Here is a 14,506-nt window from a genome sequence, read left to right on the forward strand (position 1 = left end):
CAATTTCATTTCGTTATTCTTTTTTATTATTATAATTATTATTATTGATTTTAAGTTTACCAAACGTTAATAAAATTATCGATATTTAGAGGCGAATTAAAGCAATTCGATAATAAGGTCCGTTTCATCCTCCGTTGGAATCATTCTTTAACCCTAGATGTAACTCGATTAAAACGAAATTTAAATCCGCTCGCAAGATCATCTTGGCACGATTATTAATAGTTTTAAATTTAACCAGTCTACGCCTAATATAGGCGATTTTCTTTCAAGTTATTATATTAAAATGTCCGCAGTTTCGCTTGATTAACGCCTATTAAAAAATTCGAAAAAATCGTAATAAAGTATAGGTCAATTTTGGCGCTAAAGTTTTTGGCAAATCGTTTAAATTTAGGAGGCTTAATAGTTGATATGAGGAAAGAATACTCCATAAATAACGTAACAATCAATAAGTATGACATTGTCCATTTCATCATTGAAGTAAGTTTTCTTTTAAAGTAATTAAGGGTTTTGAATGAAAGCGGGTCATGGTAAAGCTATTTCCGGAAAAGCAACAATCCATATTATTAGTTACTTGGTGTTTAGAGCTATTGGTGCCTCGGCTCACCCTCCAGGGGTTGAATGCTTCTAAGAAAGTTAGCTTGGGTTGGCAACAAAATTATTTAACAAGCTGGGCTGTTGGGGGAAATGACGTTCTACTTGGTAACACGCATTCATTATCCTATGTCGTTGAGTGTCATACTTATATTTGTTACGGTATTTATGATAACACCTTGATTATAATTGTAATCGCGTAAAATTCACGATTTACGAGAACAAAATTTAATTATCCTATTCGAGTAAAAATTGTTCCAAAATTATATTAAAACTGGTATTGTTGAAAATGTTCGGTTGAGCCTATTTCGGTCAAATCAAAGATACAGCGTGCCGATGGCTTTAGTTTGACTTCCGCTTTCGTATTTCGTATCGGAAGCGTTGGGTGGAAATATAAAATCGCGCTTGGTTCCGTTTTTCGAAAGATTATATCTATTTCTACTGTCCACTTGGCTAATGTCCCACAATAAGTTAGTGAGAGATCTAGGACGCGGTAATCGACTACGTTTCTGAATTTTGGGTTCGCGAGGACGATGTTCCTTGGAGCCGGCCGAACCGGAGGAAGTAGTTTGCCCGCCGGAGTTACTAGAATCCAGAGTATCAAAATCGGCGGCCAAATTGCTCAAAGACTTGTAGCGTATATTGAAGAGAGGAGAAGATCCCAAACTCTTGGATGAATTGCTGGCCAAGTAGCTCTTAACGGGACTGCAATGTCCGGCTTCGTTTTGACGAGGCGACTGGTAATTACGTTGGTTAGTTTGTTGGTGTATTTGATGCACCATGGCCGGTTCCTTGGGCGTTGAATTTCCTCTGAAGTGTTTGAATAAGCGCGATTTGGTTTGAGTCCGTTGCTGAGCGGGACTTTTAACAAAGAGCTTCTTGTTGTTGTTGGAGTTGGATGAAACGGTGCGACAGTTGTTAAACGTCGACGAAAGTGGTAGAGAAGGCGGACCCACTTGCACCGGAATCGTTCGCGCTCTAGAGCCGACGTTGCTGGGTAAAGCCGATTTCTTGTTGGCGCTAGAACTGATCCAACTTTTGCTGACTCCGTTCAGATCGGATACGTTTTCGTTTAGTAACTTGACGGGACTGGTAGGAACGTTGTTATTCCTGGCATCTTCCTCGCGTTTCATATTACCCAGTTTCTCGTAGATGTGTTCCGTTTCCGAAGAGACTGTGTTAATTACTTTCGTCTCCTTGTTAACGATGACTTCCTTCTTGCGTAGCCCATTTCGATTGCTCGAGACGCTGATGGAAACCGAGCCTGATTTCCGTGATGGTGAGTTGACGACCGGCTGGGGCACACTTTCGCTAGAAGATAGTTTCCTGGCTGGTATAGTTTCAATTGGAGGGGGCACCGGTTTTCCGTGATCTCTTTGCATCAGTGAACTTTTGACGGAAAGCGAGACACCCGGTGGAGTAGTTGGCGGGGAACATCTGGAAGACGTTTCGCTGATTGGCAAAATGACGGGACTAACGAGAGGCGAGGCTGGGGCCGTGGCGGGAGTCGATTCCGTCGACGATTGTCTCGAAACGGGACCTTCGGTGGCGTAGTCGCTGTTTATTTTGGCTGGTAGCGGAGCGAAACCACGAACGTAATCGTAGATCTGGTCAATTTCGTCGTATCGAGTGTCATCTGGAAGCTCTTTGACCGGTGTCTCGAGGGAAGAGACGACGATGGTGGTCGTCTCGAGAGACGCTTCGGGACTAACGGGTTTGACGGAGTTCGAGTTAGCTCCAGTACCTTGAGGATCGGACAGACTTCTTTGTATCAAGCGGATATGCGGGAACTTTCTGGAACGAGGCGTGTGACTGAATCTTCTGGCGGCCGGTCCCATCATGGCGGAGCTCCGAGAATTGGCCTCGTTCCTCAACTCCTTACTGACTGATATGTCGAAAACGCGGATTTGATCCGAAACGCCGCTAATTAGCGATTGACATTTGTCGTTAAGTCGGCCGTATTCTCTCAGTTTGACCAAGACGTCAGCGTTCTTGGGAGCCAATAGTTTGAGCGGGACGTTGGAAGGGAGGTGAACGATGGGAGCGTCTTTTAACAGAGGCAAGGCTAGGACGCAATCTTCTTCGAACAATGAATAGAGACGCATTTCGGGCAGGAACTGCGAGCCGGACAATGGCTTACCACTAACCAAGCGAGCCATCAAGGGAAGCCTTTTGCTTAAGAGATTCCGTATGGTGTGCACCCCCGAAATGTTTTCCTCGCCAGCCACGGGGCTAAATCGTCCTTTCGACTCGAGGTTCAAGTAGACCGTTTCGTTCTTCGACGTTAAACACCGCAAATATCGACCCGAAGCGTTTTTACCTTTAACCGAGCTGGCTGGCGCTTCCCCGACTAATATCAAAGTTTCTCCCGCTTGTAAAGTTCGACTTTTTTCCGGTACCGCGTCGGGATCTTCGGTCTTGGAGACCAGCGCTTTGACGGGATCGCGAACCACGCAACTTTCCGGGTTTCTTTTGGCCAATTCGGCCACACTTTCGATTCCACGAACAGCGCGACCATCTTCCGATAAGATTTCGAACCATCCCTGTAATCAAACGCGATGAGTCAAACAAAAATGTATAAGAAAGAATACAAGTATCTTACTTGGTAATTATCTGGAATGGCTAATTTGGGTCCAACTGGGATGACTTTACGACCCTCCTTGAACTTGACGCACTGAGCGGCGACTTTAATCCTGGATCCTCCCGAAGACAAGAAGACGATCTGGTTCAAGGAGGGAGACGCCAGGGTGGGAACGCCCAAGTGAGAGAACTGTCCTTTGATAATCTTGCCTACTTGAGGCAATTTCATCTTTTGAACAAAATCCCTGACGTAAAGGACCTCGTCATCCCATTTTACCGCCGACAGGTAGGCGCTGGCGTCGGTACCCGCCATGCCACCTTTTTTCTTTTTAGTCAGCACCTGATTAAAGTCAACAAAAACCTCTCTCTTACAAACTCGTCACACTCGTTAGACAATTGTATAAATAATTTACCTTGAATTGATTTCGACGCTCTCAAAATGAAGAAGTAATTAAACGACGGGTCGTTCTTAAAATTACCTAAATAAATAAAAACTTCTTAATTAATATCTGTTAATTAAGAACTATAATAACAAATTACTTACCTTGGAATTGATCGCGAATACGTTAGTGAAAGTGTCCGATTATGCAAATATCAAAATTTCAGCCATGACCCACTCTAAATAAAAAAAAAAAAACAAAAGGCAAATAAATACTGAATTAAGAACAAATAAATTTAATAAAAAAAGATATACATTTATGCCTAATACCGATTGTTTTTAATAAAACTGAATTAAAAGAATTATGAAATATAATTTAAAGTACGATGTCGTGTAAACGCGTTTTTGGCCGATCCTGTATTTTGAGTTATTTTTCTCAGACCGTGATATCGTCTAGGAAATGTTAATACTACGGGCGATATTTAGAAGTTCGGCGGCGGGGGAACCGGTCCAACTTGAATCAAGAATTATCTGAGAGAACGAACGTACTAATCTCGCTCGAGACAGCCTGGACCAAACGAGTTTAACTTTAAACCAAAAATCCGACCAGAAGAAAATAGCAATTTTTATATCTTTTTTTTTATAGTCGAAAAACCTTTTTTTTATTGCAAAGATAAGTCGGAAAAATTCGGTTTAAATGACTCCCTTTTCACCCCGGGAATGTTATAATAGCAAAATATATAGCGTATAATATTAAGAACACCTGTTTTTTAAAGGTAGAAGTAATTAGAGAACATCTTATAAATTCAAACCTTAGTGTCTATATTTTTCTAATGAGCAAACTGGATTTTGCACCATTAAAAATAAAACCTTATTATTTATCAATATATACCAAAATTTAACCACAGATTAAGACATTTGTTCCTCAAGTATATTTAAAATTTCAAAGCATTTCAATGAAAAACAACGGAGTTATTGTAATTTGTTTCAGTTTAAAAGTTAAAACCGAATGAAATCGAATGTTACTAAGCCTAAATTTAAATTATTTAAAACAACACACAAAATTAAAACAATCAATGAACACCAAAATTTAACCACAGAAACGGGAATTTGTTCTTTAAATATGATTATAATTTCAAAGCATTTCAATGAAAAACAACAGAATTGGAGGAAAATATTACCAAACATAAATTGAAATTATTTCGAATTAGGCTTAACCCAAGAAATATATTTCTTATCTTTCCTTTCCAAGATGTTACTAAAAACCTTGCCAAAGTCATAAGCTAATTACGAATATAAGTTAGTTCATTAAAGCCTAGTTAATTTGAAAGTCAAATGACTCTCACTTTCCATGGAGTACAATCACCCATCCGAAAAATAAACAAACGAATTACAGTATCTCCGGAATGAAAAAAACAACGCGCACCAATTCCACCATCCGGAAAATTGGTATTACACCTAACGAAGGGTGTCCTCTTTAACAAAACCTCGCCTTAAAAAAAAAGGTCATTACCATCGAGCTAGCTTTCCCATTCCCTTTCGACAACTTCCGGTCGACGACGCGTGAAGCAGCGCCTTTAAAACAAAAGATATCAAAGATATCATATATGAGGCGAAGATGTCAAGATCCCCAAGGGCTTTCATATCCGTATCTCATAAATTAAGGTACCCTCCGTTTTACTTAGACAACTAAAACTAGTTTTGCACTGGGACGTTACTCTTCTTAAGTAGTAATTAAGTAATCAACAAGAAATGTTATTACAATCCTCGACCATATTGAAAAATGGCAGACATCTTGCAGAAATGTAAGCTAAACCTTACACAACAACGTTAAGTTTGACCGGATTTCATTAATACTAAAGGGTTTTTTGCCCTTCCCCCAGTGTTGCCAGACTGTTTATGAGGCAGGAGATTGCAGAGAAAATGTCTCGCAGTTCACTTTGAATCAGTACTTGACTAACACGTCTCACCAAGTACCTGAAAACACTGTCAATGAAGATAATACTGAGAGAGAGGACAGGAAATAGCCCCATAGAGGTAAGCTTTTGGGGTTAGGTAATATCATTCACCATCTTTTAAAAATGGCCACCGAAATGTACCTCTTTGCTAGTTGTAATTACCCATAATAAAGCGTTTACTTAAGACAACACCCGAGTGTTTTTATGGAATTTGTTAAAAACGACAACAATTAAAAAAAAAATCTAATTAGCCTAAAGGTTATTCTGTTTTAGGATTAAAAACCACCAAGGGGACAAAAAGAACCATTTCCTGGTCTGGGTAAACCTTCTTCCGACTTTATGGGGAAAATATCGCAAAATACAAGTTTCTCGAGACAGTAATCTAGCTCTTTTGGCTACGGAGACCATTAAAAAAGCACCACGAGAAATTAAAAATACAAAGTTTGAGCTCGCGACAACTCAACTTAAAAGTTAACTTTGGTAATAGAAAACGAGTTTCAATTCTTCTTAGGTATAATTTAACGGTGTCTGGTTAAATTGTCGTGTATCTTTCCGTGGGGTGAGAGCGAAATTTAAACTTCCAAGGCGAGTCAAGGTCGCGAAAAATATGAGAAATTGTTTTTTTACAGGTTAGAACCACTAAAGAACAATGACGTCATATACTGAATTTAGTTTTAAAGGCATTGGACCGTATCACGAGGGATCCTCCTTAAGGGTCATATAACTTTTATATATTTTTTTGTTAATTTTTTAAAGGTGATATTTTTCATAATTAACTTAATTTTGTTTAACTTAAATAATCGCCGGATGCATCTTCGCAATTAAAGTTGAACCGCAATCAAATGCTTCATTAAGTAATTGGGCATCTTTTATATTCTTTTCGATATTAAAATTAATACTTTCACTATAAACACTAATTAACTTAGCAATTAAGACTAAACTATAAACAAGAGGTTAATCAGGCGGTTTAATTACTTTGAACTTTCATTAAAAATTTTAAATAAAAAACTGGGTAATTTATATTAAATCTCATAGTTTGGTTAATAATTCATATACGGAAGTTGTAAACTGCTCTTTAAAAAGTGAAATTAGGATAATTATACGATTGGAAATTAAAGAGTAGTTAACAAATGATGGTAATCAAAGACACGAATTTTATACTGATCTTTGAATGTGTATTTAAGCTAATCATATCTTTGATCAGTTAACAAATTAAGATAATCATACACGGAAGTTTTAAACTGCTCGTAGAAAAAAATATATTTAAAATTATCATTTTAGGCCTAGTTTCAAAGGCTTAACACTTTAAAAGTCATCGAGGGTTAAAAGGTCAGACACGGTAGAGAGTTTCAACCAATAGGAAAAGAGTCAGGGGTGTGACCGCCAATAGCACGGACGCGTGGGTTGTTTAAAAAGGTACGAGTATGTAGGCCTACAGACTTTTTCAAAAAGCCTTGAACGAGATTCTATTTAAAATTAATTCAAAAATGGGTTTTAAAGTTTTGAGAGCCGATTCAAAACCCACGCCTTTTCTTCAACGTATCAATAACGGGATTATACGCTACAGATAATGTTTCTTTAAAAGTAAATCAATTTTTAAATTAATCTTGGAGATTTAACCTTGATTGTAATTGAGATTAAATTGGTTTAGGGCTGGAAATTGGATAAACACGAATTCAATTTTGTTTCAAGTTTATCACTTGTTTGATTTAAGTAATTTGAGGAGATCCGAAACGTTAATCTTAATCATCCTTGAGTTTACGTATTGCTTATTGACATTCCATACTTAATCATCCTTCAATTTTTATGCTTTATTATTCCTTTATATAACTTAAAATTTTAAAATTTCGTTAAGCCTATTTTTGAATTTAGAAAAATCGTCTGCTTTAACAAATTTTCATAATTTCACGTGCTTTTCGAATGTATTAAAAACTTCATTAAGCCTTGGTTTTTGAATTTTGAAATTGCGCGAGCTTTAAAAATTTATAGAGCAATGTCACGTGATTAAATTAGACGCCCCCTTGAATAGCTAAACCACACTGGAAGACGTAATAATAGTATATAGTACTTAAGCCGTATTATTCCAAAATCTGAATGTGGAACACGCTTAAACATAGATATTTTTTTATATATATTTTCGGAAGCATGTTGTCGAAAAAACGTAGCCCGGGCCTGACCCCGTTTATTTTTTGTGTGTGTGTGGTTCCGCTAGCCTGATCCAAGAGAACACCACCAGTAACCAGTTGGGTCATACTATGCACTAACATTTATCTACATATTTACTTCAATTTTGAAAGTTTTTTTCTTCAAACATTATTTAATATATTTATATTAATTAAGTTTGAACGTATTTCAGTAAATTTATTAGTATTGGCGCTGTTGGGGAACGCCACTAACGTTTTCCCAGACGATTTTTAAACATACGTACCCGGTTTTAACGAACCCCCGTTGGTAGATTTATGTATTAGACTTCTAAAAGAACTTTCATTTAATAAATGAATAGATACCTTTCACTGTTGGGGGCTACGCAACATTTTACCCCCTCTACAGGTAACAGGCTTTAGTATAATTAGTGCTGTGTTATCAGGCCTTCTGTGAGTTAGCAAAGCTACTAGAGTACTAGTTCAAAAGCACCGAACTACTAAACCCAGCTAGATTGATTCTAATTTCACTTTTAAACCGTGTGAAACATTCGGTATTCCCCGAGTACCAAATATTCGCCTTTCATGATATACATTGCCTAAAATCGAGCGTAAATATTCGGATATATGAATATTTTATGATAATTTATGCAAATAATGCGTGGGAAACGGCTAATTTCAAAGCTCCGGAAATAACTAAAAAAAAATTAGAATACTTTAAATTAAGAGTCGAATAAAACATGTTTATAAGTTGGTAGCACTGTTAAGTAATATTTTCGTAAATTAAGGTAAATTTTAAAGCAATTTTAAGAAATTATAACTCCAGGGTAAATTTCTCCGTGGAATACGGTGCGAGAGTTCAAATCGTGAAGTCAATCAGCTTCCAAATAGCGGTTAGGCTTAACTTCAATCATAATTCAAAAAAAAAAATGATAGAACTTTTAAAGAACGATCAGAAACAAAAGACATTTATATATTTTTTTGGCCGGGCTATGAAACATTGTTTTGGAGAATTAGGCCTAGTTCGTGTTGGTTCCTAAAACTTTCTACGCCCAAAATTCTCTCGACGGGGTGGTTCCTACAAAGCAATATGTTTCTTCGAAACCGGCTCAGGCTTTAAGAGATAGTAAGATTTTTTTTATTATGTCTTATAATTTTACGTAACGCTATTGTTCTATTTAAATTTTTTTTTTTATTTTTCAATCTAGGGTTAAACGTCTCGTGATTGATTGACTGAACGCGCTCCACAAAATTCTTACCGAGGGGTCGTACACTATTTTCTTTAAGTACGGTAGAACCAAAGACAAATAGAGATAATAGAAAGTAAGTTAGACACTCAGTAAAGAGGGTTCCGGCATGTATGTTGACAATAAAGATGTTTGATATGGCTTCGAACAATACGGACCAACACTTGATGGACTGGTAACTTTGAAGTCTTATCTAACGTCTTTGCGTTCACATACCCAATCAATATTCCGTCTTATCTCTGTCTCAAGCAGACGATTCTTCGACCACTCCCCTTTTGTCAAGGGTTTATTGGCTATAGAGTGGTACTTAGAGGGGAGTAGTCTAAAATGTATGGTCTGAGCTGCAGACGACTTCCAATATGGACGCCAAAACTGCGGTAAGAGATAGGAGGGTGTAACGTCACGAGAAAGTTCGTAGTAGCAGACTATTTTCTGGGGACAGGTGATTGGACTCTTGCCAAAAAAGCAAGGAGAAAGACACTAGAGATCAGTTGACTTTTAAATATCGTACCCGAGACTACTTAAGGCTTCCGGTTTGGTTACTTCTATTTGTCTTTCGTTTAATGCTTAGACTTTACAAGTGTTATACACCTCTTTATTTTCTTCTTCGTGATTTGGAACAAAAGGTGTATAGTGATCGTTGTAGCTTTAAAGTGCCTTTAAGTAACCCGCCTTTATATTAGCCGATGGGGTCCTTATTATTCTCTATGGGGGTGTTAGGAAAAATACGCGCGTAATTCTTGGAAAAAGAGGGTGTGGCTGTATCGTATACATTATATTACATTCATTATCCAGGAGTTAGTGCAAAAAATAAAAAATTGAATTCCGTCTGAACGTGCATTGGGAGGAAAAAACCTAAAATAAATGTTTTGTACACTGTTTTAAATAAAAATATTTAGCCTAAATTGTTACTCAAATTATCAACGCACGAGGAAGATTTTTTTCTCTATGGGGCATAAAAATGTTAAAAATTTTCAAGGATTTTTTAAAGAAACTTTTGCAAAAGCACGTGAAGCACGAGCCAGTATTTTCAAGGAAACACGCGATGTAAATTTAAAGAGATTATGAAATACGTTATTTATATTTAATCATCTTCAAGATAACCTTGTCTAGATTACGGTTGGTAATTGCGCGGAAGCTATCGTTCAAATTACATTTGGCCCGTTATACCTAAGTGCTCAAGTACAAACTCATCAGAGGAACGTAACCAACATCTACGTTGACAGTTCATTAGGACTTTAATTATAATAGCAAAATATATTTAATATGGAGGAAAACGTTAAACCAAAACAACTTTCATTTTATTTAAATTTTAAGATTGTATTAAACTTCAATTATTATGTGGGGATGGATTCGAGTTTCTATCTTGTTTTAAGGAATGGTCTTTTATTTTAAGCCTTTGCTTCCTTGATTTCCCATAACTTTCTTATAAAAAAATTAAGGGGGTGTGGCCGAGACTACGAGGAGGAGGAATACACTTCCTTTGTTTTAGGGTCTAATAGATTGGTGCATTTAAGATCAGGGGGTTTTTTGAACCTGAGTTTGATGTACTTTTAAATAATAATGAATTCAAAAATTGCTAAATATATTGAAGATTTTTCTACTGGATTATGGGAAATGTTAACCCGACTTTAAAGAAAAAATTACTAAGCTTGATATAAGCTAATTATTTCAGACAAAGTGCGTTTCTTTTTAAGAAAATTTTATAAATTTAACCAAAATATTAAATAAGGTAATTAAAATTTAATAAGTTTACCCAAACAATTAAAAAAAAGTTAATTAAGAATTAACTAAAAATTAAAAAGGTGATCAAAAATTAATAAATTTAACTACAAGTTAAAAAAGGTAATCACAAATTAAAAAATTAAACTAATAATTAAAAAAAATTAATCAAAATTTAATAAATTTAACCATTGGCTAAAAGGTTTATCAAAATTTAATAAATTTTATTAAAATGTGTCAAATTTCATTATAACAGGATAAGTCTGTTCAAACTGTATAACCAATATTTAATCAAATTAATCAAACTGTTAAACTAATATTTAATCAAATTAATCAAACTGTTAAACTAATATTTAATCAAATTAATCAAACTGTTAAACCAATATTTAATCAAATTAATCAAACTATTTAACCAATATTTAATCAAAATATTCAAACTGTTAAACCAATATTTAATCAAATTAATCAAACTGTTAAACCAATATTTAATCAAATTAATCAAACTTTTAAACCAATATTTAATCAAACTTTTAAACCAATATTTAATCAAATTAATCAAACTTTTAAACCAATATTTAATCAAACTTTTAAACCAATATTTAATCAAACTTTTAAACCAATATTTAATCAAACTTTTAAACCAATATTTAATCAAACTTTTAAACCAATATTTAATCAAACTTTTAAACCAATATTTAATCAAATTAATCAAACTTTTAAACCAATATTTAATCAAATTAATCAAACTTTTAAACCAATATTTAATCAAATTAATCAAACTTTTAAACCAATATTTAATCAAATTAATCAAACTTTTAAACCAATATTTAATCAAATTAATCAAACTTTTAAACCAATATTTAATCAAATTAATCAAACTTTTAAACCAATATTTAATCAAATTAATCAAACTTTTAAACCAATATTTAATCAAATTAATCAAACTTTTAAACCAATATTTAATAAATTTAATCAAACTGTTAAACCAATATTTAATCAAATTAATCAAACTATTTAACCAATATTTAATCAAAATATTCAAACTATTTAACCAATATTTAATAAATTTAATCAAACTGTTTAACCAATATTTACTAAAGTCAATCAATATTTAACAAATTGAGAAAAATGAAAGATTTTTAAAAGTTTAACTTACGATACTTCATGTCTCCAAAATTGTTCTTCGTTTTTTATTTTTTTCACAATCGCGCTTTTTCAAAAAAAACAAGTTATACTATATTCAATTCACAAGCAATTAAAATTATAATAATTAATACACGCAGTAGCGATTCACCAACTTTCACCGTCAAAACCTTTACAGGGTTTGACAAAAATTCGAGAAAAGTACATAAAAAAACAGTATTTTTTAACTCAACCGACCACAGGGTGGTAAAAAAACCACCCATGGGTGCCCCATACGGTTACCTAAGAAATTCCACACGAGGGGTGGCACACTTCACTGTTCAGAAAAAAAAATATGAAATTCAGAGAACCGAACTTTAGCTAAATTGCAGATTAAAAAGATGAGTGAACTATCCCTCTAACAGAATCGCCGTTAATTTTTTTACGTAACTTGTTAAAATATTCGTTAGAAACGACGTCGAAACCTAATGGGGCTTGAATTGGGAGGAATGTTTTTTTAGGAATTCCGAACACCGCGACGTGACTCACAAGTCACAACGACATACGTATAATAAAACCCTACCCAAATATAAAGTCCTTTGGCACGATATTAATCCTTAACTTTGAAATTAATTTCATAACACGAGCTTAACAACATTCACGGGAAAATCCCTTGAGGGTTTCATAGACCTACTTGTCCTCTATCCAACGGTATTAAATACTTGAGTATAGTTTAAATATGATAGTAGTAAATTAAGTTGGGAAAATAATACTAAATCCTAAATTTGAAACGTCATAACTCTTTTTTAACGAAATATTAAGGAAAATCCCTTGAGCATATAATAGCCCTAATTGTCCTCTATCGAACGATACTAAATACTTGGACCTGACCCAATTAGGGCCCGATATAATGAACTTTGAATAGAAAATAGGAAAATACCTAAGGAACCTTCTTGAAAACTTCAACTTTGAACCATCATAACTCACTTATAAACATAATTTCCAGGAAAATTCCTTAAGATTATGATAGCCCTAATTTTCCTCTACTAAATGATACAAACATTTAAGCCTAACTTAATCAGAGCCGGAGATATTGAACTTTAAATAAAACAAATGCAACGCCAATTTCTCCTAATCCTAAGCCTTAATTTTGAACTTCCAACCACCAAAACTTCATAAACAATCCCCCAATATGCACATGCGCTAGTCCTAATTTTTCTTTATCCAACGATACATGGACCTAACTCAATCAGAGCCCGAGAAAATGAGGTTTCACGTATTCAACTGATAAAAAGTGATTATAGAAAAGGCTTCTTCATAGAATATGTAAAATGCGAGGCGCAGGAATTTTTTCCAAAGAAGCTTGAGCTGATAAAAAAAAGAAAGAAAAAGAAACGCTGCCATGTAGCAAATTCCTTTCAGACTGTACATACCTATAACTTTTTCGGAAATGGTTTTCCAAAATATCTCGGGGGCTTGGAGAGATATCTGGTTTTATTAAGAAGTCGATGATTCGAGAAATATTCTATTCAAATACTTAAAAGAATTTCTTAAGGCGATTTAAATATATTATCAATTACAAACACAGTCTACCTATCCCTTTTCCTTATTAAAAATACTTTAATTTTCTGTATAAAAATTGGTTCTATAATATCACTCACTCCCCATATTACTTTAATACAAAATTTCTTCAGAAATTAAGGCTTATTACCATGATTGAGGTTTTGATTTGAGATTTCATAGGTAATTTTAAATTTACACCTCCGACCAATCACGTTACGCCGAGGGGTCGGACGTATATGAAAAAGTGTACGGGATTTCAAAATCCAATTTGATTTCATCGGATTTCGTTTGATTTCATCGGATTTCGTTTGATTTCACCGGATTTCGTTTGATTTCATCGGATTTCGTTTGATTTCGGAATCTAAAAAAATCAACTGATTTCGTTAGATTTTGTTATTTTTTTCTAGTGATTTCGTCTGATTTTGAGATTATTCCATTGATTTCGTCGGATTTTGATTTTATTTCCTTGATTTCATCGGATTTTGATTTTATTTCCTTGATTTCATCGGATTTTGATTTTATTTCCTTGATTTCATCGGATTTTGATATTTCCCCCGTGATTTCGTCGGATTTTGATATTTCCCCCGTGATTTCGTCGGATTTTTAGATTTTCCCCGTGAATATGACTACCATTCTGGTCATGTTTTTTTAAACTTAGATTCAATAATTTTATTTAATGAAATAGCACCTCGGTAGGTCAACGGTCTTTTTAAAACTGAGCATATTTCCTTTAATACGGTGTTAATTAAAATTAAAAAGGAGGTAAATTACAAGAAAAACCACTTTATTTATTTATACACATTTTTAAATCAGGTACAATAATTATCACTTCCTTTTTAGTAAGTCATCAATATCTTTAAAAATATTTTCTGACAAAAACATCTTCATATCTTTGTATGTAAAGCTATTTTCAGGAACTGTACAAAAATATGTTGATAAACTGCAATAACCATGACTAAATCTATCACATTGTTTTAGTTCTAAGCTCGATTCACCCACCGATTCATACCAATTGCACAGGACTCCAATTCTATTGGCATCTTTAATATTGACATAGTTTCCAGAATAACTTCTATTCGTGGAGGTTTTACCATTCTGATAAGAAAATTGTAGTATTCGACCAATTAAATATTTCTTTTCATACCGAAAAGCACATAAGTCACCGACATTAACGGCATCTGCTTTGTATGGTTTCGTATTAGT

General features: G+C 34.4%; 1 protein-coding gene across 2 annotated transcripts in view; it reads right to left on the minus strand.

Moving 5' to 3' along the window:
- Positions 1-3: 3 nt before the first annotated feature.
- The window catches only part of sano (CABIT domain-containing protein serrano), a 42,197-nt gene continuing 27,694 nt past the window's right edge, over positions 4-14,506 (minus strand). For both annotated transcript variants that reach the window (XM_089839469.1, XM_089839468.1), the window contains 4 exons: positions 3,716-3,789; positions 3,585-3,650; positions 3,194-3,511; positions 4-3,134 (listed from right to left, as the gene is read on the minus strand). In XM_089839469.1, the coding sequence (XP_089695595.1) occupies positions 909-3,134; positions 3,194-3,484 (2,517 nt within the window). In that variant the 5' untranslated portion in view covers positions 3,485-3,511; positions 3,585-3,650; positions 3,716-3,789 and the 3' untranslated portion in view covers positions 4-908. The remainder of the gene's footprint in view (positions 3,135-3,193; positions 3,512-3,584; positions 3,651-3,715; positions 3,790-14,506) is intronic.

The sequence above is a fragment of the Phalangium opilio genome, unplaced genomic scaffold (genome assembly GCF_054372755.1).
Source record: "Phalangium opilio isolate 3A_F unplaced genomic scaffold, DU_Popi_V2 ptg000048l_1, whole genome shotgun sequence".
NCBI classification, from domain to species: domain Eukaryota; kingdom Metazoa; phylum Arthropoda; class Arachnida; order Opiliones; family Phalangiidae; genus Phalangium; species Phalangium opilio.